General features: G+C 42.1%; 1 protein-coding gene across 3 annotated transcripts in view; it reads left to right on the top strand.

Annotated features, from left to right (window-relative positions):
* Positions 1-25,135, top strand: part of LOC308497627 (ADP-ribosyl cyclase/cyclic ADP-ribose hydrolase 1-like) — a 72,781-nt gene that overhangs the window by 6,202 nt on the left and 41,444 nt on the right. For all 3 annotated transcript variants that reach the window (XM_081048503.1, XM_081048505.1, XM_081048504.1), the window contains exon 2: positions 7,636-7,911. In XM_081048503.1, coding sequence (XP_080904629.1) covers positions 7,636-7,911 — 276 coding nt within the window. The remainder of the gene's footprint in view (positions 1-7,635; positions 7,912-25,135) is intronic.

The raw sequence follows: 25,135 nt of genomic DNA, 5'->3' as shown, positions 1-25,135 counted from the left end.
TATGTTGTACTTTATTTATCTTGTCTGTTTTACGAGGTCTAAAAATTAAGTTCTCAAACTCATCCTAGAAAAAGTGCTCCATCCCTCATTGCTGAATACCAGGACAGTCACCTTCAAGGTACTCCCCTGGGGAAGCTATGCACTGATGCCAGCACTTCGTCCACCCTTCAAAGCAATTTTGGAACTCTTTTTCTGGAATGGCCATCAAGGCTGCCATCATTTTACCCTTGAGGTCCTGAATGTCTTCAAAATGTCTTCCTTTCAGTATTTCCTTTATCTTCAGGGAAAGAAGAAGTCACTGGAGGCTAGACCAGATGGGTACGAAATGTGTTCCAATGAAGTTTACTGCCTAAGAACTCTCTCACAGACAGTGCCCTGTGGGCTGGGTGCATTGTCGTGATGCAAGAGCCATGTATTGGCGAAAAGTTCAGGTCGTTTTCGTCTAACTTTCTCCCACAGCTTCTTCAGCACTTCCAAATAGTAAACTTGGTTAACTGTTTGTCCAGTTGTTTCAAATTCATAATAAATAATCTCTCCGATATAAAAAGTTAGCAATGTCGTGCAGCAAGTTCACGAACATAATTTTCAGATCTCGTGTGTGTGCCTGCCGTTAGAATATATGCTCTATAAGCACTGAATTGCTTTCTTTTTCTTTTTTTTTAAATTAAAATTTATTTAGGTGACAATTGTTAGTAAATTTACATAGGTTTCCAGTGCACAATTCTGTCATACATCATCTATATGTCATGTTATATGTTCCCCACCCAGAGTCAGTTCTCCTTCCATCACCATATATTTGATTGAATTTCTTTTTAACTGCTGTGTATCTGGTACTTAAGAGATCATGAAGCACAGTAGGTGCTCAGGAAATATTTCATGCATGAATGGATGAATAAATAGATGAAAGAAAAAATTTGTGGTAAAGTATGATATTCATCAATAGTTTGCAGTGCCTAGAAGGTACCAGGGACTTGCTAGTCAATAGGATCACACGTGAGAAAAAGACTGCTTCGCTGTCCTTTCACAGCCTAGTGTGGGGCCCAGGGGCATGAAGAAAGTGTTCCCTAAAATATCAGGAAGCATAGGAAACATATGGGAGCCCATGATAGGAGCTTGCAACCCAGATGTGAAGGCTTATAAAATAGATGCCAGACTTAGGGTGCCTTCGCTCTTGTCTGCAAGTTCAGGAAGAGCAAGTAGTAGCTAGGTGAAGGAGGTGAAGGGTGGGGAGAGCAGCAAAGTCCACAGATCTGTTAGTCTGAGGTTAGCCATAAATGAGGAAGAGGTTGAGAAGTTCTCATGCACTTGGGTCTCTACCCAGACTGAATTAACAAACAAGCAATGGACTACAAGGAACAACAGGCAGTTTCTTTGAATTAAACACACTTCGAGGCATTCTGCCAAGTCCTATTAATTCTTGTTTCAGTGAAAATACAGAGTAAAGAATGAATACAAGACTTGGCCCTGCTCGGTTTCAGGATGTGGGAGGAGAAATCATGTAGCTTTCCTTCCCACAAGACAACTAGAGACACCAGATCGCTGGCTGTGATGTGTTTGACATCAGTGAGTGTGTTTTCCTGTTGTTTTTGATATTCAACATCTATTCACTCTTCTTCTGGTGACAGCAGTCTTACGTGAGGAGGTACAAAACATATTGAGAAACAAGACATGTTCCTAAGCAAACAGGTCCACCCCCACCAACCCAGTGATGCTCAGAGCCTCACGGCTGCCCTTGGCTCATATGAGCCCAAGAACATGTTTCCAGAAGGCGCCACTTTGGAAAATAAATCCTCTGCAAGGACAGTTTGAGTGCCAACTCTGGGCCAGCACATAATGGGTGCCCTAAGTATCTGTTGCTTAGTGGCATAGAGGTAAGGTTAGTGGGACAGGTTTGAAATAAGGTTATCAGGGTTCAAAACCCTTCTCGATTAACCAACTTTGCTCAAATTGCTTAGCTTTCTAAGACTCAGGTTCCTCATCAGTAGTATGGGAATAGAAAGTGGTTACATGATGGCAATGTGGTAGGGTATCGTACACAAAGTATTTGACACTCAGAGATGTTAGCAACCATTTTGTTGAAGGAGAAAAAAGAAGAATCTTGTAGCTAATCTTAGCCTCTCACCTCTTCTGCCTTCCACACTGTGCTCCACCACTCAGCAAGCACATGACAACAGATGCTTGCCCATGGATGGGGCTTAGCTGAGAATCTGAGAGGACCTGGAACCTATTAGGTTTTCAACCCCTGGGGGATGATCGGTCTGTTGTTGCTGGGTTGCAACTGGGGGAGAGGGAATTGTTCAATCTGCAGGCATTACTTGAGCGCCAGCTGCATGCCAGGCGTTGCTCTGATGCTAGGACCTCAGTATTTGACAAAGATGGGTGATGGCCCTGTTCTCATGCAGCTGCTTCTAGTTGGAAGAGGGTCCCCCGTTTCCAGGGCTTTACCAGGGAATTCGGCTGCTCTTTATCTTATACATAACCTCACAGGTTTTAACAGCAAGCCTGAGACTCAGGGGGATCACAGGATATTATGCTCAGATTCAAAGAGCTACCAAGAAGTGGAAAGTTGGGACTTGAGTCTGCGTTCATTGTTCTGGGAGATGAGACAAGGCCGGGCAGTGACTATGCATGCACAGTGAAGTGGAAAGAGCAGAAATTATACACACGCACACACACGAGTGCTCATGCGTGTGTGTATTCAGATGGTATATGTTATAATTACCTTTAAAGCTGTAACGATTAGAAAAAAGGCTGGAGGGAAAGATACCAAATGTTAACGCTAGTTGTGTTAGGGTTTTGGAAGGTGGGAACATTTAGCTCTCTCACTCTATATCCAACTTTTAAATGTGATTGTATTACTTGAATGATTTAAAAATGACTAACGAAGTTGACGAAGAAAAGAAGAGAGCTTGAAATTCGCATTTTGGACCCGTATTTCTACTAACTTTCTGTGTGGCTGGGAGAAAGTCAAAGAAGTCACTACTCTAGTGCACCATCCGTCCTAAAATCTCCCTACAGTTCCATTTAAATGCCTTTCCCCCCCTTTTTCCAAGCTTTGCTTTTCCATCAACAGCCATATCTAGTGTCACCTCCTGAAATCCACTCTGACGTACTGCGATCTCTCCTGTCCATATGCAGCCACCCCAACATTAGTGCTTATTTCTTGAATACTAGCTATAAGTCAGAACTCAACTACATTCTTTATATACGTTACCTGAGTCAATCCTCAAAATAATTCAGTGACGCCCACAGATACTTTTAAGCCTACTCTACAGAAGAGGAACTTTCATTCAGAGTTTTATTCCTTGCCCAAGTGTCAGAGCCCACTCACATCTACTTTCACGAGAAAGCCCATGTTCTTAAGTGCTCTACACAGGGCTTCCTCGAGGCCAGTTTAATTTTGTGTCCTCAGCAGCTACCATGGTACCTGGCATGTGGTGGGTTCTTAATATGTGTTAAATGAATGAATGCCCAAATATGCCATTTTTTTTGAGGTTCAGTGTGTTGTAACTATGTGCAAAGATGTCTTCAATAACAATATTACCATTTGTTGAGTACCTATCCTATCCTAGGTGTGTATATTATCCCAAAATTAATCTCCACTTTAACGTGTTGAGGAAACATTATGCTGTATCCATTTGACAGATCAGAAAACAAATTTAAAAATGTAACTTTCCCACCAAACCGTGCCACAACCGGAGGGCGTGCAGGGAGGGAGTTTACTTTTCTGTGTGCTGGAATCTTCCTCTCCAAGGGCACACCAGGATGCTTGACATCTGTGGGTCTGAACACCTTACATGTAGGAAGAGCACAGCGTAAGAGGGTTCACTAAACAAGCAACTTCGCCAGAGCAAAAATTCCTTTGAGATTTTATTTTCTCAGGCCTTTGTTACATCAAAGAGGAGGACAGTCTAAAAGCTAAAGGACCCCGAGTCACTGCCAATTCTTAACCAGAAATTAAGACAAAACAAATCCAAAAGTATAAATGTATGGATATGTCATTTGGTGTAACCTCTTTGTTGTCTGTATCTTGCAAAATTTTAAATGTTTGTGCGCAGGAAGTCTCTTTTTAAGAGTGTGTGTACTTGGGCATGTGAAAAAATATGCTGAACACAACAATGTTTATTCTACTATTTAAAGTGGTTCCAAAGGAGTGGAAAACCTAAGTGCCCATCAATACGGTCTGGTTAAATAAATCATGGTATATATCCAAAGGAATAACAGGGGTCATCTAAAAGAATTAGATTGAGCAACATGTGCTAATAAAAACTTCTTAAAAGTATATCACTATCTGAAGAAAGCTAAGTGCACAACAGGATATGCAATATACTATATTTTTTACGAGACTATGAAGGCTATTCTCTCTATTTATATGTACATGTAAACAGAGATATGCTGCCAGTTCATTAATATGGTAAGAGGGGAGTGCAGGGCAGGAGGAAGAATGATGTTCTACATATTCACTTTGTTCTATTTGACTTTTACTCCATGTATATTTATTATTAGCTTGGTGCAAAGGTTATTGCGGTTTTTGCAATTATTTTTAACCTTTTAAACCACAATTACTTTTTCACCGACCTAATATATTTATTATCAAACAACAAATACCCTTTTTAAAGGGGTTGTGTCTGTGGCAGTTCTTAATTGTTTTTTTTAGACATACTAGAAAACTATTAATATCAGATGGATCAGTTCAATAAAAGAGGTGGCAAGATGTGTTACACATTAACTGATTTTGTACCTTGCACATTTTTAAATACAAAATAAAGTTCAGGCCGAGGATGAGAGGGGTGGAAGAAGTCAGGGAACACAGCAAATCAGAGATCAAGGAAGCGAACCCCAAGGAAAAGCTATTTCTTGTCCCATTTTCCTCATTATTTCGTTTAGATCTGGCATTGTGAGAACAGTCCTATAAACCCAGTTTGGAAAGTGCGGAATGTGGGTGCCAGAATAAGACTCTGGTCGGTCATTCAGTCATTTACTTCTTCAACAGCACTTGAGCACCAAATCTCGAGTCTTGGGATATGAAGAGAAAAAACTTCATTTTCCGCCAACCTCGGCCTGAGCAAATCCTTGTTTGGTTGGGAAAGGAGCCTCAATGAAATTCTCAGGGCATGTGTTTTTGGTTTGGCAGGTCCGGACCAGGGCCTCTGAAATTTGTATTGTCCTAAGAGATCTCCTGGCATCTGTGATATTAAGCTAGAAAGTGTCAAACTGGGAGACGTAACCACTGTGGGAGCTACGTGGGGTCAAGGAAAGCTTCCAGAGCAAGGTACAGGGAAAGTGACCTAGCAGTCAATGAGTAGGAGGTGTAATAGATGAGTAGGAGTGGGTGGACAGCGGGCAGGCAGGATGGGCTGGCACCAGGGAAGAGATTGGCCTGGTTGGGGACAGAGAGAAGCCCCACTGAGGGCCTTGGGGGCTGGGGAGAGAGGAGGCTGTGGAGGCTGGAGGAGGAGTTACGGGGCTGGTATGCTTGCTTGCTGTGTCTACAACTAGCGAGGTGTGACGTGACGAGTCAGAGTGAAGTTTCAAAGGTTACATATCTACAAAGTGTGGCTTAAAAGAAACCACCAGCCTGGCTGTGGTGGAGAAAACGGATGGCAGAGGTTGGGGAGAGAGGATTTGGGGAGAATGGTTGGGAAGCTCTTTTTAGTGGGATTTCTCTTGGACTAGCTGGTGGCAGAGGGGATGAATAAAGTGGATATTTGATAAATAATTTTCAGGCAGAAGGCACCAACTTCTGGCTGGATGTGTGGGATGATGGAGAAGGAAGGGTCAAAGACTTGGAAGTTTCTAGCTTGGGCATCTGGAGGATGGGAATTTTTTTATTACAATTTGGAAGTCCAGAGAAAGATCTCCTTTGAAGGAGAAAGATGAACATTTCAGTATTGGATGGAGTAATTTGCAAGTAGAGATTTACCTTCCTCTATCAACTTTTTGTCCCCTTCATGACTGCCCAGCCATGGAGTCCTTGTAAGAATTAGCTGCTCTATTCCATTACTAAAATCCCATCTTTGCTTAAACTTTCAACCCCCTTGCCTTTCTCTTCCCTGATGTTATAGGCTGCATGGTGTCCCCACCTCTAAGTTCATATGCTGAAGTCCTAACCCCCAGGACCTCAGAATGTGACTGGATTTGGAGATGGGACCTTTAAAGAGGTAATCAAGTTAAAACGAGGTCATTATGGTGGGCCCTAATCCGACATAACTGGTGTCATTATAAAAGAAGAAAATGTCAACACAGATGTGTGGACACACAAGGGAATGTCCACATAAGGACACAGCAAGAAGGTAGCTATCTATTAACAGAGGAGAGAGGGGACTGCCGGGAAATCAACCCCACTGACATCTGGATCTCAGACTTCTACTCCAGGACTATGAGAATATCATTTCTGTTGCTTTATCGTGGCAGCCCTGGCAAACCAACACACAGGCAAACCCCAACCCCATCAAATCCAACTCTGCCTACTTTTGCTGTTTGCTCCAAGTAGAAGCAGGTGGCTGGATAAAACGTACCCTCACTGACTCGCCTTCCGGACCACTTGATAACACCCTGGGAACTTCTCTCATTTCCCACTCTTTCCACTCTCCCGGGGTCCTGCAGCTCGCCCAGCACCCCACGCACTCTCAGTAGGTTACCTTCTCATTCATTGAGAAGCAATCAAAAGAGAATGCCCACATGTCACCATCGGCATGTATACTAACCTTGGTAGCCCCAAAGCCACGTTCACCCCTTTCCCTAGGTCAGGAGGCAGAGCTCCTACCCACACCCCATGTCTGGGATTCCCAGTGCTAAGGGAACTTGAGAGAGGAGAGGCAAGGGATGTCTGGGAAAAGCCACTCGGTTATGCACTGAACCACCACTTGGAGTGCTTACTGCATGGCAGACACTTTTCTAAGCACAACCTATGGATTATAGAATTGCTTCCTCTCCACATGCTCACGGAACAGGTAGGAATAGCTGACATTTATTGCGTGCATATCATGTTTCAGGCTTGTTGCTAAACAGGCTGTAAGTATGAATTCACTTAATCCTCATAACAACGCTGTGAAGTGGGTACTACTATTGTCCCCACTTTACATCTGAAGCACAGAGAGGTCAAGTACTTAACCCACATCGCCCAGCCAGTGGGTGGTGGAGCTGGGTTTGAACCCAGGCTTATCCATGATGCCAGTTGAGAGAAGGGGTAAGGTTTAGGTGGAGCCTTAAAAGGGGGCTGAGCTGATGTTTTTCAATGTTAAGTAGTAAAGGCAGAGCATTCCTTCGCAGATGATAGGCATTTCTTGCACAGAGGTGCAGAGACTGGCAGCCAGCTTTTCTATTTTCCAGGCCCCAGTGTGGCTAAGTGCAAAGCTGACAAAGGGAGCAGGCAGAAAGGGTCAAGGATATGCTGTGTGTTATTTAGGCGTCTGCAGAGGAAGGTTAAGGTGGCTGCTTCTCTGCTATTGTTGAAGTCTTTTAAGTCCTTTAAATCTTTATTGGTCCAGCCAGCCAGGGAACTTTGAAGGACGGGGTGGGGTGGGGAAGGAAGCCATGAAAAGAAAAGTGAAAGACAGAGGGGGAGGTGGCAGTTTCCTAACCAGTTAGCTCTCCAATCTTCCTGCCTCAAGCCCATCTCCTCCGACTTCACAGGACAGAACCTGAAGTGGAACCCATGCCCAACCACAGATTCAGCCCCGTGTCAGAGGAGGAACCATGCTGCAACCTCTCCAAGAAAGCCAAGGTCTGTCTCGGCATCCTCTGCGTCCTGGTCGTGTTGGCGACCATCGCGGTGGTGGCGGGTGTCCTGTGGGGTCGCCCGGCGCCCAAGCTCAAGGAGTGGGACGGGAGTGGCAGCACTCCGAATTTCCCCGAGATCGTCCTGGGGCGCTGCTACGTCTACACTCAAGTCCTGCGGCCTGAGCTGAGGTGAGCTGGCGCGGTACTTACTGCGGGCGGGCGGCAGGGGACAGCGGGGCACCGCGGGCACCGCGGGCGGAGGGGCTGTGCGCATTGCCTGAAACAAAGCATCTTCTGTCCGGGTCAAATGAGAGCCCGCTGGGCAGTGCTGAGGTCGGAGTCCGGGGCTTGAGATCCCACGCGCCTCTCACAGGAGCCCCTGGAAGTGGCACCCGCTTGCGGAGCGGGATGCGCTGCCCTCCGGGCGGCCCTTCAGCTGCGAGCACTTGGCAGAGATGCCCGCCCTTCCCGCAAGGTGCCCGCCCCGCCCCGGGCAGCCCAGAGCCGCAGCCCACCTCCCAGCTCTGCACCCGCTGCAAAGCCCGAAAACACCTGCAGGAGCCGGTGTGGGGGTGGGTGGGGGCCTGGGGTAGCGATGGGGGGCGTCAGGGGGAGGGCGAGGGATGGGGCAGGCGTTGGGGGCATTTCCTACTTTGCATGGGGTTTCCTGTCGCCGGGTGTGACCAGAAAATGCCCTGATGGTTACGGATAACACCTGCTGACGCGGTTTGCGGAGCCTGAGGTGGGGGGATGGTGTCAGAGGCCGGACCCCTGAAGTGAGTTTCATCCATTAATAGAAAACGGCTCTCTGATTCCTCTTGCGTGGGTGACACGAATGATTAGAGAACTCCCTGACAAAACAAAACAATAACAACTTTAAACACTGAGATACAGCGTATCTGGCAAGGTGCATCAGCTGGATGAATCTGGACCCCCCCTGGAAACACCGCCCACATCAGGCTATGGGACCTTTCCAGAAGGTTCCCCGAGCCCCCTCCCACTAGTTACTAATCTCTCCCCACAGTGAAGGGCTTTCTTCACTGCTATTCCCAGGGATTCATTTCACCAGGAAAACTCACGTTGAAGTTGTACACGAAGTGGAACACGCTGGGAAGTAAAAAGCTACTTCTCAGGCTGCCTAAAGCGGCAGGGGGGGCCGCGATTTCCTGCGGTGGGTGGAGGTGCACAATTTGGCCTCCATGAGCCCTGCAGTCCTGGTCAAGGAGCTTTTAGTTGCCTCAGAGCTCAAGAGTTGGGGTCTATCTAATCCGCTCACTTTCCCCCTGATCCTTACCCCCCTCCTGTCTAGCAAACCTCAGTTTTTCCTCTATGTCTCTGAGACCGTTTCTGATTAGTTTGCTGTTATTAAATAAATAAATTAAATAAATAAATAAATAAATAAATAAATAAAGTTTGAAAACAAAAAACGAGAAAAAGAGTTGGGTTCTAATGCAGATACCAGAGGTCCTTATGGCAAATCACTCATGTCCAGAGATTGCCAGGGTCCCTTAAGTTTTGTTTACAAGTAACTAACTTGATAGGTGACAGGTAAAGGAGAGGTGGTAGCTTTCCTTCAAGTTGTTGCACTTAGTACCAATTAAATCAAGGGATATTCTATCTGAATTAGCACGGATAAATGTGATCTTTTATTTTCACCTTAATTTAACAGTTTCAAATATTTGTTGCTCAGTCGTGTTTGGTATGGTCATACTATGGTTGGATTACTACATCCTATTGGTTAGATTAGTACATCCAAACAGCAAGCGGGATGTACCATAAACACCACGTGCTTTTTAATGGTTGTCAGAATGCCTTCAAACACAGGTTTGTATACATATGTATATATATGTATATATATATGTTCAACATATGCATATGTGTGCATGTACACATTTAAATTATTAGCAGGGAAAAGCTTCTGTTAATATTTTTGAACATCCAGATTTCTCACATGTACATGCACACAGTTTATATAAATGGGCTAGTATTAACATGGTACTTAGCATGTGCCAGGCACTTAAAAAAATCAAATCGTTTAGTCCCTTAACAAGGGGAGTATTATGCATATTTTAAATTTTGATAACTATTTCTAAATTCCTTTCCAAAATAACTGTTCCATTTTATACTCCCATCACCATCTATCAGAGGGCATGCTTACCCACAATCCCTTCATTGCTGAATAGTATCAACTGTTTATGAGAAAAAAATAACACCTAATTTTTCCCTGGTTATTAGTGAGTCTTAGCATGTTCTATACATTTATTGGTCATTTACATTTTGTTCTGTGGATTTCCTGTTCAGATCATTGCTAACTTCTGCTGAGTTGCTTGTTGATTTCTTTTTATGGGAGTTCTTTATACATTGTACATACGTTATATATATAGTGAGTCTTTCTCTCTCTGCCAGCTGTCCTTCTATCTAATTTCTGTTGGCTCCCCAGGGACTTTAACCTCAAGGTCATAAGTGATTAATAATTTCCTCCTCCTTTCTATGTTGTTGGAAGTTTGGCACACTGGCTATTTTCCTTGTAGTCATACCCTCTTAATATCAACAATCTTTCCTCTGATGAATTCTGCAATTGTTCCTGTGATCCTCTTCTCATATCCGTCTGTTGCCAGGTTACTGTCTCCTGCCTTGTTCTTTTATATTGGGTCAAAGCAGCAATTCATGTCAACTATTTAAGCTGGTGTTTCTACTTTGACCCAGAACCTTTTACCTCTGCAGGTCTTTATTAAAATAGGTATTAACATACAAAAAATGTGATATGTAATACTAAGCAAAACAAAACCAGCATAAAAATTATGCATATAATAATTGTAACTATGTACAGTAAAGCTGAATGTAAAGAAAAAATATAGCAAAATATGGCATTGCGTGGTTAATGAAAGAATTATTGTAGGCTTCTTTCCTTGTTATTGTTCAGTTTCAAATGATCTATAATTGGTATTTTGCTTATCAGTACTACATAATAAACCACCCCAAAACTTAGTGTCTTTAAAAAGAAAACCATTTTATTATAATGTCATACAATGACTGTGGATTGATTGGGCTTAGCTAGTCGGTTCTTCTGCTTCTCGTGATCATGACCAGGGCTGAAATCATCTAGGCCCTCAATTAAGCTGGAATATCCAAAATAGATCTGATATCAGTCACATGAACGGCAGCTTGGAGGGGTCAGCGGAAAGGCTGTTGTCACCTGGGATGCTGGAAAGGCTGGGTCTCTCTCTTTCTCCATGATGTCTTCTTAGTGCCTCACAGTCACACCCCTGAAATCTTGACTCTGTGAACATGTTTTATTGTCAGTACCCTGGATGTGCTCATTGCCTTGAGGCCAGTTCTTACTTTGACATTCTTTTACCAGGAAAGATGGGGAATGACAAACAGTTTTATTCTCAAACCTAGCAATACTCACTTGGAAATACCTGATTTAAATATTCTACTTAAATATGAGCAGCTCTCCTTTTTATTCCTCTTCTTGTTCCCCTCCCACCCACCCCACCGTTCTTTCTGTACCTTATGGTACACAGCTCAAATAAATGACTTGGCACTTCCAATATTCTGCCTGGAAATCTCTTTAGCCATATATGTAAGTTTGGTATATTCCCATTAGCTCCATTAGTGCAGATGACAGTGTTACTAAACTTTCCACCATTATATAATGTGGGTCACCTTTTTCATAGCCTCCAATAACAATTTCCTCTGTGTCCATCCAGCCTTCATGAACAGTGTCCTTGAGACCTTACTTAATTATGGCTGCTCCTCAGGGCTAATGCCACAATGTAGTAGTAGAGTCGCCCAGAATGAGAATGAGAGAGAGAGAGAGAGAGAGAGAGAGAGAGAGAGAGAGAGAGAGAGAGATCTTAAGGAATTGGATCACTTGGATCACGTGATTGTGGAGGCTGATGAGCCCAAAACCTGCAGGGTAGACAATCAGGCTGGAGACCCAGGGAAGAGCTGATGTTGCAGCTCAAGTCTGAAGGCAGTCTGCTTGCAGAATTCCTTTTGCTTCAGGGGATGTCGGCCTTCAGCTGATTGAATGAGGCCCATCCACATTATGGAGAGTAATCTGCTTTACTCAAAAAATACTGACTGAAATGTTACTCTCATCTAAAAAAATACCTTCACAGCGAGATCCAGATGCATTTGACCAAATATCCAACACATGGGTACCATGACCTAGCGAAGTTGATGCAAAAATGAACCAACTTGCACAGGTTTAGGTTTCTGTAACACAGAACCTCACTTCCAGCTACCACTTCCTGTTGTGGTTCTGTTGTTGCATTATTAGCTACCCTGAAATGTAGTGACTTACAGCAACCATTTTTCACCTTTCAGGATTCTGTGCATTGGCTGGGATCAGCTGGGTGGTCTGTTTCATGTAATGTCACCTGGGGCTATCATCATCTGGGGGATTGACTTGGCTGAAACAACCAAACTGTTGTACTTCCATGATGGGGCCATGGTGCCTGGGCTCAGCGAGGGTAGTCAGACCTCTCTTTCTCTTTGTATCATCTCAGGCCTCTCCTTCCACTGTGGCCTCTCCTCGTGATGTCTCCATGGTGTAGCTTCATTTCTCAGAGTTCCCAGACTCTTAAACATGGAGCCTGGCAGGGCTTCTTAAAGGTTTAGACCCATAACTGGCACAGCATCACCTCTACCGCTTTCTGTTGGTTAAAACAGTCACCAGTTCAGCCCAGATTCAAAAGGCAGGGAAACAAGCACCCCGACTTCCGAATGGAAGGAGCAACCTACATTTTGTGGACAGCTTTAACCCTTCATATATCTTCATGTTTATTTTCTTATTTTCATTTCCTTCTTGTCTTTTTATTTTTCTGTTAGCATCTATTGCTCTTTCTATATTATTACCTTGTATTAACTAGATTAAACAGTGACAAAAATCTAATATTTGACTCCTAGAAAATAAGCTCCTTGAGTCTAGGGATGTTTTGTCTTGTGATGTATCTCGAGGACCTAAAATAGTGCCTGGAACATAATAAGCAGAAATATTTAGTTCAGTTCAAGGAATGGTATACAAGCTAATGTATTGTAAATAATAGAAACAAACCAAGGCAGAATTAATATATCTCTTCAGTGAACTTTGCAATACTATCACTCCCCAAATCCATCAGTTTCTATTTTGGGCATTTGGATTGTTTGTTCTTTTGTGTTAATAGCTTTTGGGTATTTCTTTGTCAGTCGTAGGACTTTATCTTCTTTACCTGTTCTTTTTCCTTGCTTTTCCTTTGCCAGAATCTCTTAATCCCACAGAACTTCCTGTCTGCCAGCCTTTTAGTATTGAAGCTTGTCTCTGGTTATAGAGCTGGTCATTTTTTGAATTGAAACAGGAACATTAAATGAGAAAATTCCTGAACAGATCACACCTGGCTATCTCCCACCTCAAGGTTCACAAACAGGAACTTCCTTGTGACCAACAGGGCCCTGGACATATGCAACCCAAGAAATGTGGCCAAGAACCACCAAAGAGTTAGCGAATTGTTAGCACTGACAGTGGGGCATGTTGATGCTGTGAGAGAGAACCGAGACTTAGTCAGGACCCAGGGAAGGTGGAAGGGTGGGGCAGAGTCTGCAGGAAGAAATGGAGAGCCAGCACCCAGAGTAATGTGGGCCACTAGAGAGGCACCTAGATGGTGTGGCTTCCATTCTACGAATCTTCTCAGCTTTAGGGAAACCAGCCCTTCCCATGAATTGCAGGCATCTATGATAGCTGCTGGCTGTCCAGGGATGGGATCAGACCCTGCTATGATAGCTCTTTGCATCCCCCACCCCCAAGACAAGCTAGGGTCCTGGAGAACAGGGACTGATTTATTCACCTCTGTGTTCCCTTTTGTTTGGCACATTGCTCATCACATTGTAGTCTTAATAGATGCTTGCTCAGTTGAACTCAAGTCCACATCATGCTGGTTCCAAAATACGTGTATAGTGAGACACTTAATCAGAGAAAATATTTCATCCCTCTCACCCTGCTTTCTCACGATCATTTCTATTCACACACTGACTGTCTTTTCTGATTCCTTTATCTTCATTTCACAACTTGTTTTCCTTTCTCTTTCCTCTTTAAAGTTTCTAAGAAGGTTTCTTCGGTCCAGTTCTTCATTTTTACTTCCCTGTGCCTCTCATTTTCATGACTTTAGCATTTTACTAACTTCTAACTCAATACAGTTTATTAGTATAAAATGTGATAAATAGCAAACACTTACTGAAAAGCTATTGAGTGCATGGTGCTGGGGCTGGTCATTGGGCTTCAGAAAGGAAGAAAACACAGGTGTTGCTCTCCAGGGTCTTGCAGGGAAGGTGGGGGGAGGACTGGCCTGGAAGCAGAGTACTGCAGGATAGCGTGGTCTGTGACCTGTTTGTACACGGATGGGAGGGGATCCCGAGAAGGTGGGGCTTCTGTGCTGTCAGCCCTTTGCTGGATTCTGCTAGGGTGAGTCAGATGTACTCAGGTACCTATGAAACAAGAAGATATGTGAACTGCTATGAGCCAAGTGCCAGCACAATGCCACAGCGATTCAGAAATGAGCATCACCAGCTTAGGGCAGAGTCAGGAAGGGCTTTATGAAAGCAGTAGCATATGAGGTCTTCCTTTTAGAGTAGAATTTCAACCAAGAAGTGTGTCTCTGAAGAGTGTGTGTTACCTTGTTGCTGGAAGCCCGGGAGACACAGAAGATGCTATTCTTGACACTTGATGGACCAAAACACTTTAAAGGTTGCGGGGCCTTGGGAAGATCCCACTGGAGGGAGGGTCTCCCACTGGAACCTTGTGTTGGCCGGTTCACAGCCTGGACTTTCCCAGCACACAAAGGATATGAGGGTGACTGTACTTGCACAGGACAGAATGCCAGCATTGTTTCTGTGTTGAGTGATGGAATGTCCACCTCCTTGATGTCAATTCCCAGTTAGACCCTAAAATTCTTTAGAGCATCACAAGGCCTCATGTTCCCCTATGTACCTCAATGCTCAGGTCATCTGCCTTCCTTCAAGCCCACCTTTCATTCTGGGGTTCTAAGAGGGAGACCTGTGTCCACAGAGTGTTCGATGCACCTGACTGAATGGGGAAGGTGAAATAGGGCAAGAGAAACAGGGCTCTCAGATGTGCAGCTGTGGTTACAAACAGGGAAGTCAGCCCTAGGGCTGAGTTATCTGTGGAAGGAAGTGTGGAGTGGAGTGCATGTGCAAAGCAACTGAGTTTGGGGCCTGTGGGACTTGGGATGCTACCAGGACATGTGGGAGAATGTAGCTCTGTGGATAGAATCTTTTAGAAAGAGGGCTAGTAGGAGGGCTGTGGGGACAAAGCCCTAGAAAGCAGTTTCCAGGCTCTGGGCCTCACATAGAAAGGTTCTGGCTCAGGTAGTAAATGGCCATCAACTGTGATTGGATGGCCACCAGCTGTGGCTAGTTGGCCGTCAGCTGTAACCTATAAGCCATTGGCCACTAATATAACTGCTGTGGCTACACTAGCAAGAAGAATGGGGGCTAGCAAGAGCAAATTGCAGAGAGGCGGATGCCGCTGGTGAGAATATATTGGTTTGACTCCCCTACTTATGGCTCCGTGGGTGTTCCTTTTTGGCCTCACTATGTCCTGCGTTCTTATGTGGGGAGCGGGAGCTGAGACCCTGCCGGACACCCCGCAGGACAAATGGCGCAGCAGCAGGGTCTCCCAAAGGACAAGGGCCTAGCAGGGAGCACAGTAAATGGCTGAACAAGCAATGGAAAAGCAGGAGAGATGTTGCTTCTGTGCTCCTTGGCTTAGCGTTTTGCTTCAGGTGTTTTTACTAGAAAGGTCCCTGGTGCTCCCTGCTGAGGTTGGCCGCCACTCCTTACTCTGGTATCATTTTTAATAGCTGAAGGAAGTGGTGACTTTCCCCTGACCCCTGAGAAAACTTTTGTTCTTTATCAAAAATGAGCACTCGTGGCTACTCTGCTTCTTGCTTTCCTCTTTGGGAGAAAACTCTTGGAAAACAGCTGGCAAAGTTCATTGAGAAAGTTTGAAGGGAGAAATGGTTGTGGGTTGTCTACGACGTGTAGGCACTTTATAGAGTTGGTTATTTTTAAACTTTATCAGGTTCCTGTCAGTAAAGTTCAGGACACACCCACATGGGTGGGAAAATGGAGGCTGACAGAGGTTTAAAGACTTGGCTATATCTACAATGAGTTAGAGCTGGTGAGGTATTCTCTGGGGCCAGTGCAGAAGGAAAATGCAGGGTTCACTGCTCAAAAAGCAGGAGAATGCTTTTCCTTCTTTCTGAGGTCTTTTGCTCCATCTGCCAGGTGGTTTTACTTTCTATTTAATATTGAGGTCCCTTGGGCACAGGGACAGAGCCAACCCTGACAGGCGCCTGGGTCTGCACCTCACAGCTTGGCACATGGGGAACGTGTGAATGACCCCGACCCTCTTTCACCCAGGCTCCTGTTGATGGCAGAGGGTGGCAGTGGTCATTAGGTGGCCAAGAACCTTTCCCAGGAAAGTAGGTCCATGTGTGAGCCAAGGTTTCAAGCCCTTGGTGCACACTCCCATTGGATGTTTCTGACAAAACACAAAAGCAAAGATAAAATTACTCTGAATTTCCAAACAGTAACTGCAGAGCATTAAACGCCAAGCAGCAGCCTTTCTGAGCCCAGGGCCTGTGTGACTACACCAGCCATATGTCCATGATGTCAGTCTTATGGTTAGCTCATGGCAGAGTGGGGATTGGAAGTCATCTCTTTCTATCCTTGGACACATCAGACCCATTAGGCTGATGAGAAAACTAAGGCTTGGAGTGATTTCCCAAGGTCCAGAGCTGGTAAGTGGTAGGGCTGGCTTTCTAACCGACTGCACAGCCTGAGCCATCTCATCAGATGGCTTTCAAAAGAGTAGGCTCTATGCAGCTCCTAAGGCCTGGGGCAACCCATTCCAACTGACGTAGCATTTCCGGAGGGAGGCCTCTCATAGTTTTTCTATCCATCTCAAAGGTGAGTTTTGAGGCTGCAGTGCGGGGTCACTGGGTTCCTCCTTTTAGGGAAGCAAGGTCCGAGAGTTCAGTGCTTAGACTTGGTTCTCAGGGAATTATTAGAAATCTCTGCAGGTAAAGTTAAGAGCGTGACTTTTATGCAGAATCAGCACATGGAAGATTTATGAGTCAGTAAATGATAAAGTCAGTTCAAAGAACATTTGGAGGTGCTGAGTATTTATAAGTATTTGAAAAGGAATATTAGAATTATGTTGATAGGTTAAATACAAAACTGGCTAATGTTTTACAAGGCCATAAAAAGCCACAACATTTTGGGATGTCTTTCTATCAGACAGGAATTATTTATATCTCTAACAGACAAGATCTACAACTTACCATCCAACCAACGTTTGCCGTAAGTAGCAAAGACAAACAAAGATACAATCTACTAGGTAATTAATTCTTGGATAAACTAGTCCCATAATGCCCCAATATGCCATTGAAAGGACGTGCTGCCCACTTTTTCACCTTATTTCCAAGTTTTAAATATTTTTGGAACCCGTTTGTTCAGTAATTATTATCGAGCTCCTGTCATGTCCCCCAAACTCTTCTAGATCTTGGGGATACAGTAGTGAACAATATAGACTAAATTCTTGCTCAGGTGGAACTGATATTCCAGTTGGGGGTGGGGCACAGCAGTAAAGGAAGCAGGAAAATGCAGTCTGGCAGTTGGTGGAAAGTGCTGACAGAATGCTGTGGGGGGAGAGTGTTTCCAGTTTTAAGTATGGTAATAAAGTAAGGAAGACTTCACTGAAAGCTGAAAGAAGAGGGAGAGCAAAACCTAGAAACGTCAACACTTTCTGTTATGGAAAATTTAAAACATATAAGACTAAAATATAAAATAACAATCAATCCCCATTTACCTATTTACCAATTTACCTATAACCCAGCCTAAAGAGTTATAAGCATTCTGCTACCCTTATTTCATATGTCTCCTCACTTTTTCTTAAAGTACTTTAAAGCAAATTCCAGACTTCATATCATTTTGTCTGTAAATACTTTATACCTCTAACAACAACAAAAAGATTATAAAACATAGCTAAAACATACTATTATCATACTTAATGGAATTAAGAGTAATCCTTTAATATTGTCCAATATCCACCATGTATTCAGTTGTTCATGATTTTCTTACAAACAGGGGAAGGAAAGAAGTGTGGGACGGATTTAGAGGCTCTTGTAGTAATTTAGATGAGAGCTGATTGTTATTTGGATAATGATGGTGCTGCTGAGAGGTGGATGGGTTCTGGGTACATTTTGCAATTAGATCCCATATGATTTTGCTATGGGCTTTAAATAGGATATGGAAGAAATAGAAGAAACAATGACTCCAAGGTTTTGGATTTAGTTTGCTACTGGAAAAGTGAATTGCCATTTATGAACAAGGGAAAGACCGGGGTGAAGCAAGTTGGGAAATAAATTAATAGTTTGGTTTCATTTGTATTAGTTTTGCAATGTCCACTGCCTGCCAATTGGGGATGTTGAATAGGAAGTTGGCTCATGTGAGTCTAGAGTTTTAGGGAGAGGACTGGGCTGGAGACAAAAATGTGGAAGTCCACAGTGTGTGTAGAAATGCAAGGGAAGGTGTTTTAGAGGGAAAAAGTATAATCAGCTCTTTCAAGTGATTTCAACTAATCAAGGCAGATGAAGACTGAAAATTGACCAAAGGATGGATGTCTTTGACAACATAAGTTTTGGAAGAGGGGTAGCAATGAAAGTCTGTGCAAAATGGATTCAAGAAAAAAAATAGGAAGAGAGGAATTGGAGACTGTATACATAGACAACTCGTACGAAGGGTTTTTCTGGAAAAGAGAATAGAAATGGGATAGTGGCTGGTTGGATAAGGAGGAATTCAAGATGGAAGAAACTGGGGCTTGTTTGAGAGGCAGTTTGTTTAAAGTTGGCTGATAAATCATTTATTTATTTAGCTGAGAAATTATTTAGCTGAGAAATAAGCTAAATAAAGAATACCTCTAGATTTCTACAATTTCCTATTCTCTTTCATAATTGGTTTACCAATATCAGATTCAGTAGCACTTTTTAAGTAACTCACCTGTGGTCAATTTTACAAGACATTCAACTTAGTGAAACTGGTTTTTCTTTTTCCACTTATCCAATTTATTTATGTACAATTAAACTATGTAGTTTTATAAACAAGCATAAGAATATTTATAAATTGGTAAATAACAACCAAGTTAGCAGAAATGAAACTTCTTGGGTGTACTAGAGAGTAGCCTGTTAATTATTTAGAAGACTGGCAAATGTACAGAGGGACTGGGAATGTTGGTTTATACAGTAAGTCAGTTAAATAGGAGCCAGTTAAGAGACTTTTTACAATATGTGAATTCAGAGGTGCTCAGGAATTTTTTTTTCTTGACATTAAAGGAACCCTTTAGAAATGTCAGAACTTTATCAAGATAAAGTTGTCTTTAAAATAAAGGATGGTAGAAAGAATGGATACAGGGTGGTGAGAACAAAACAGGAAACTGAATGATAGATGAAATCAAGAATTGATTTTGTGTGTGTGTATGTGTGTGTGTGTGTGTGTGTGTATGTGTGTGTTTCAAAGGCTAAGGGGTTGGAAAGGAAGTAGTGATTATATTCACAAATTTTTGTAGCTGATCTGAGTGGCGAATAGGGGATTATCTTTTTCAACAAAATATCACTGGAAAATATCCACTCCCGAACAAGGGGAAATGAGAACCTTGTTTTTGAAGATAAAAACGAAAGTGAAAACTGAGGACATACATTTGAAGTAGAAATGGAACAAGAGAACGACATTCTTTTTCCTCTCAATGACTTTCATTTTTTTTCTAATTATAAAAGTAAAACGTGCCCATGTAGAATACTGGGCAAAAATACAAAAATATAGAAAAGAATACAAAATCATTTACCACTAAAGTGGAATTCTAAATAGTGGGGAATGTCGCAATTAAAAAATAAAATAAAATAAGGAGATCCACAAAAGGTTGATATATACCCACTCGAAGTGTTGGCCTCAATATAAATAGTTTTATAGAGAGAATTCAAATTTCTTCTATAATCTGACCTTTAAAAAAATTGCTAAATTCAGTTTTCCATTTCCTACTAGAATGTATCAAACATGATATGTCCATATAGTAGAAAGCTATCTACATCTTTGGTGTTTGGATATTTTGAAGCAGTTAGTAAAGCTTTTGAAGGGACATTAGAAATTCCCCCAAGGCATATTTTACTTGGCTGTGATCTGTATTTACCTTGATATTGCTCAAATGTTTCTTTTCTCTGGTTATGATTATCAAGCAAATATAAAGTCATTTCTATCTTTGACACCTCATAGTTTCAATATTGTGAAATTCATAATGAAATTAGTTCCTTCATTATCTTGGTTTCTAGGAGTAGGAGTTTGTTTATGAATTAACTTACCTAAAGTCGTCTCAGTGTTGGCAGTAATTAAATCTCCTTAGGGATTCCTCAAGAGCAAAGAAAGCCTGAAAAGATGCATTTGGAACTGAGAGAGATTTAAAACTCCAAAGGAATGTTTGAGGCTTAAAGACCAGTTGATCAATTGATCACATTTGGGGGACCTGCTGTCATGTTTTAATACCTCTGAGTAAAATGTTTTGAAAGGTGCTTTTGATCCCCAGATATGAACATGTCCATTTCCAGCTGAGAGCTGTAACTTTGTTTTCACCAGGTCTAGTTGTCCTCATTCTTTCCACTCAAGGGACCTCTTTTTACTTATTCCCCAGTGAATATATCCTCTCATGTTTTCTTTTTAAAATTAAAAATGTCCAGTTATGAAAATGTTAAACATGCTGAAATGCCCGTGGGATAATATTGCAAATATCTATTTGTTCATCAGGCAATGGTAACAGATAATACATTTTTGCCGTATTTGCTTTATATCCTTTTTCTAGTTTTTCAAGAAATACCATGTTACAGAAAAAAAAAGAAAAAAAAATACCTTTTATTCCCAATTTCCTTTTCTTTTTTCTCAGAGGCAAATAATGCTATTTGGTTCTTCTGTATCTTTCTAGAAATTTTCTCTGAATACATAGGCATATATTCATATGTATTTTTTGCACATAGATCCTCTCTTCTGTGTTTCCCGCCCTGAACAATGTATCAGGATTATCAGTGTAGTTCTTATAATTACATAGCATTCCATTTTACGGATTTACCACATTCTAGATTTGTATTGGTGGACATTTAGAGGGAATCCTATAAGGGAATCATGAAGAAAAGGCTATATCATTTGTAATTTTGTAAACGTCGCCAAATTTCTCTTTCTGAGGAAATTCTCTTCTTGAGGTAACGAGAGTTTCTATTTCCCCATACCTTCAAGACATACATTGCTTTCAATTTTTTCAGATTTTCTGACTTTTTTTTTTTGTAGCCAGCAACTTTACTATATTCATTTATTGTTTCTTTTTTTTTTTTTAAATTTATTTATTGGGGTGACAATTGTTAATGAAATTACATAATTTCAGGTGTACAATTCTGTATTACATCATCTATAAATCCCATTGTGTGTTCACCACCCCGAGTCAGTTCTCCTTCCATCACCATATATTTGATCCCCCTTACCCTCATCTCCCTCCCCCCACAATTTTTATCAATCTGATAGGGAGGATGTTAATGCAGTTTAATTTTAATTTGTCTTCATTTTGTGTTTTTGCCCTCTGGAATAAACTTTGCTTTTGCCACTTAACAGTATAGTTTGGTGATTTAAGTTATATTATTCTAGAGATTCATCCATATTGATATATACTTTCTAGTGCATTAATTTTAACTGTTGTGTATCGTCCTGTGAAATGATCACATCCTACATTTATTAGTCTATTCCCTTATTCTCGGTTTTTGCTGGCATTAACAATGCTAAGAACATGTATGTCTACTTGTGCATATGATTTCTTTTCTAAGGTATTTAGTTAAAGATAGAATTACTAAGTCACAGAGTATGCTATCTTCACTTTTACTGGTTGTATTAGTTTGCTATAGCTGCCATAACGAAGCTTAAAAAGTAGAGATTTATTGTCTCACAATTCTGGAGACCGGAACTCTGGAATCAAGGTGTCAGAGGATCGGTTCTTTCTGAGGGCTGTGAGGAAGAATCTGTTCCATGCCTCTTGCCTAGCTCCTGGAAGCCTCCGACTTTCCTTGCCTTCCTTCTACAAGTGTCTGTCTCTGTGTCAAAATTTCCCTGTTTCTATGGACCTGAACCCTAGTCATATTAGATTAGAGGCCACCCTTATCCTCATCTTAACTGGATTGTCTGCAAAGATCTTATCCCAAATAAGGTCACATTCTGAGGTACTAGGGTTGGGATTTTAATATGTTTTCAGGGGATACAATTCAGCTCATAACACTGGGTGTACTAGTTAGGATGCTTTTGGCAGCAGGTAAAAGAATACTCAAGTAAAAGTGGTTTAAAACAAGAGATATTTATAGACATACATAACAATACATTAGAAGTGGGGTGGTCCTGGGTTTGGTTCAGCAGCTTATATAGCTTGTACTCTAGGTCTCTGATCCATTTCTGGTTAATGTTTATGAATGTTGTGAAGTAAGGTTGATTTTATTTTTTTTCCACATATGAAAATGTATTTGCTGTAGCATTTTTTACTGAAAGAACTTTCCTTTTCCGACGAATTGCTTCGACACCTTTGGTAAAAATTGACCATATGACTTAGTCTATTCAGGTTTCTACAGTAGCATGCCATAGACATCAGACATTGATTTCTTGCAGTTCTCGAGGATGAGAAGTCCAAGATTAAGATGTTGGCAGATTCGGTGTCTGATGAGAGTCTGCTTCCTAGTTCATAGATGGCCATCCTCTCACTGTCCTCACACAGGGAACGGGAGGAGAGACCTCTGTCCGGACTGTTTTATAGGGACACTAACTCCATTAGGTCAGGGGAATCCTGATGACCTAATCACTTCTCCAAAGCCCCACCTCCTAATACCATCACATTGGGGACTAGGTTTCAACACATGAATTCTGGGGGGGCACAGACACTCAGTCTATGGCACCGTATAAATATGGACTTCTTTTTGAACTCAGTGTTTGATTCCCTTGATCTGTATCTATTCTCACCACCACCACATGACAAGATGAGTGATGCTCTTTAGTAAGTCTTGAAGTCAAACAATGTGAGTCTTCCAGCTTTTTCTCTTTTAGTTGCTCTGGCTAAGTTGTTTCCATTTTTACATAAATTGTAGAATCATGTCATACTCTTAACAAACCATGCTGAAATTTTGATTTGTGATCTGTTGGATCTATAGACACATCTGAGTGATATTTACCATCTTAATATTGTACCTTCCAACTGACGATATGGCATACTTCTCTGTGTCTTGAGGTAATGTAAAACTTCTCTCAGCAATGTTTTGCTTTTAGAGTACAGTCTTGCATGTGCTTTGTTAAATCGATGGCTCAATATTTTGCAATTTCTAGAGTTTTATTGCTATTATGTCAAAGAAGGCCATATATATATATATATATATATATATATACACATAATGTCTTGAAAAATGAAAAAAACATTTTTAAATTGTTACTGGTATATAGGAATGTTGATATTGTATCCACAAGTCTTAGAAACAAGCTCTGTGTGTTTGAGAAATGGAAAGAGGGACATACTTGTCACATAGCTGGTGGAAGGCAGAGAACAAATTGAGGTCAGAGATGGCCAGGGATCACGTGATCATCAAGTTACAGGATTTAATATTTTTTTACACGTGGTTCTAAAATATCCAACCTTAATAAGAGTGGGTCCCAATGTGAAACATTCTGTGAGTAACTATGTGGCCATAGTTCATTTTATTGTTACCTCCTAGTTAAGAACTGATTCCCTAGGGACTGAGAGCTTTGCAGGGCAGGGGCTGTGTATCTTGTTAATTCCTGTGTCCTTTGAGTATACCTAATACTCTGCCTGGCACATAGCTAGTACTCTGTATGTATTGAACAAAATAATGAAAACATAAAATACAAATTTGTACTTTATTATAAATATACAAATTTATGCTGATAACAGTTGGCTATTCTAATAAAGATTAATAGATTCTAATGAGTAGAAGAAGTAAGGGGTTACAAGTAACTTTCACAGAATAATTCAACCTCAATATTAAATTCCTTTCCCTAATTCGTTTTGCTTTAGACTTTCAGGATAATTTTCATTTCAACAGATTACTAGGGAAGTGGCTTGCTTGCTGTGCTAAGAGAAGACATGCTCAGGCTTGAACTGGGGGTGAAAGGTGAGGGCATGAGAGGATATACTCCGGGATAGTTCTCTCTTGACATATTTACAGTATGTTTACATATAGGCAATGTTTCTCAAGATCTTTCCCCAAATAAATTCACACAATACATTATCTGAGATAAAAGAAAAAAGAAACCCAGGGATCAATAACAAAAGAGAGACAACCCCCCCCCCCCCCCCCCCCCGCCACCACCATTGCATTTGGAAATGAAAACGAACCTGGTCATGACTTGGCGATAATTTGGATGGTCAGTTCTCAGTCTTAATAGACCTTGACCATCGAGAGCATCTGACGCAGTTGATCACTTCCTCCTGCGTTAATATACGTCCTTCACTGGCTTCCCGCAGAGCCCACTCTTCTGCTTTTTGTCCTACTTCCCTGCTTGCCCTTATCCAGTCTTTGCCGTTTCTTCTCCGAACTCTTATGTTGGAGTGACTCAAGGCTCAGTCCTCGGTCATCTTCTCTTCTTTGTCTTTGCATGCTGATCTCAGATAGTCTCTCTGACTTTATTTCTCCTGAACTTCAGATCTTGTACCCATCTGTATATTCCACAGCTGCACGTGCATGTTTCATAGACATTGTGATTTCAATACGCCCCAGACTGACCTCCTGCTCGATGCCGCATCCCTCAAAGCCTTCTCCACCCCAGTTAATGACAACTCCATCCTTCCAGTGTCTCAGGCCCCAAACCTTGGAATTATCATTGACGCCTGTTTCTCCAAAATCCCACATCCAACCCATTTGGAAATTTACAGTGAATCCAGAATCTGTCACTTCTCACCATCTCCACTGCTGTCATTCTGGTCCAAATCACTATCAGCACTTGCCCAGATGACTGGTCTACCTGCTTCTGCCCTTTCCCTCTTTCAGACTATACAAAGCAACCAGAGAAATCCTTTAAAACTTAAGTAATACCGTTTCCTTCCTGTGCTCAAAATCCTCTGTAGCTGCTCAGTGACCATGAGTAAAACGTAAAACCTTACAACGGTGGAGTATAAAGCCCTGAGCAGTCTGACATCATTATCTTTCTGACCTCCTTTCCTTTCCATCTGCTCCAGCCACACTGTTGTGTGAACATGCCAGGCATTAGGGCCTTTGTGGCTGTGCCTTCTGCCCAGAATGTTGTTCCCTTGGATGTCTCTTTGACTCAGTCCCTC

The sequence above is a fragment of the Rhinolophus hipposideros genome (assembly GCF_964194185.1).
Source record: "Rhinolophus hipposideros genome assembly, chromosome: 1".
Taxonomy (NCBI): domain Eukaryota; kingdom Metazoa; phylum Chordata; class Mammalia; order Chiroptera; family Rhinolophidae; genus Rhinolophus; species Rhinolophus hipposideros.
The sequence above is the reverse complement of the archived record's forward strand: the minus strand, read 5'-3'. Positions and strand labels throughout refer to the sequence as shown.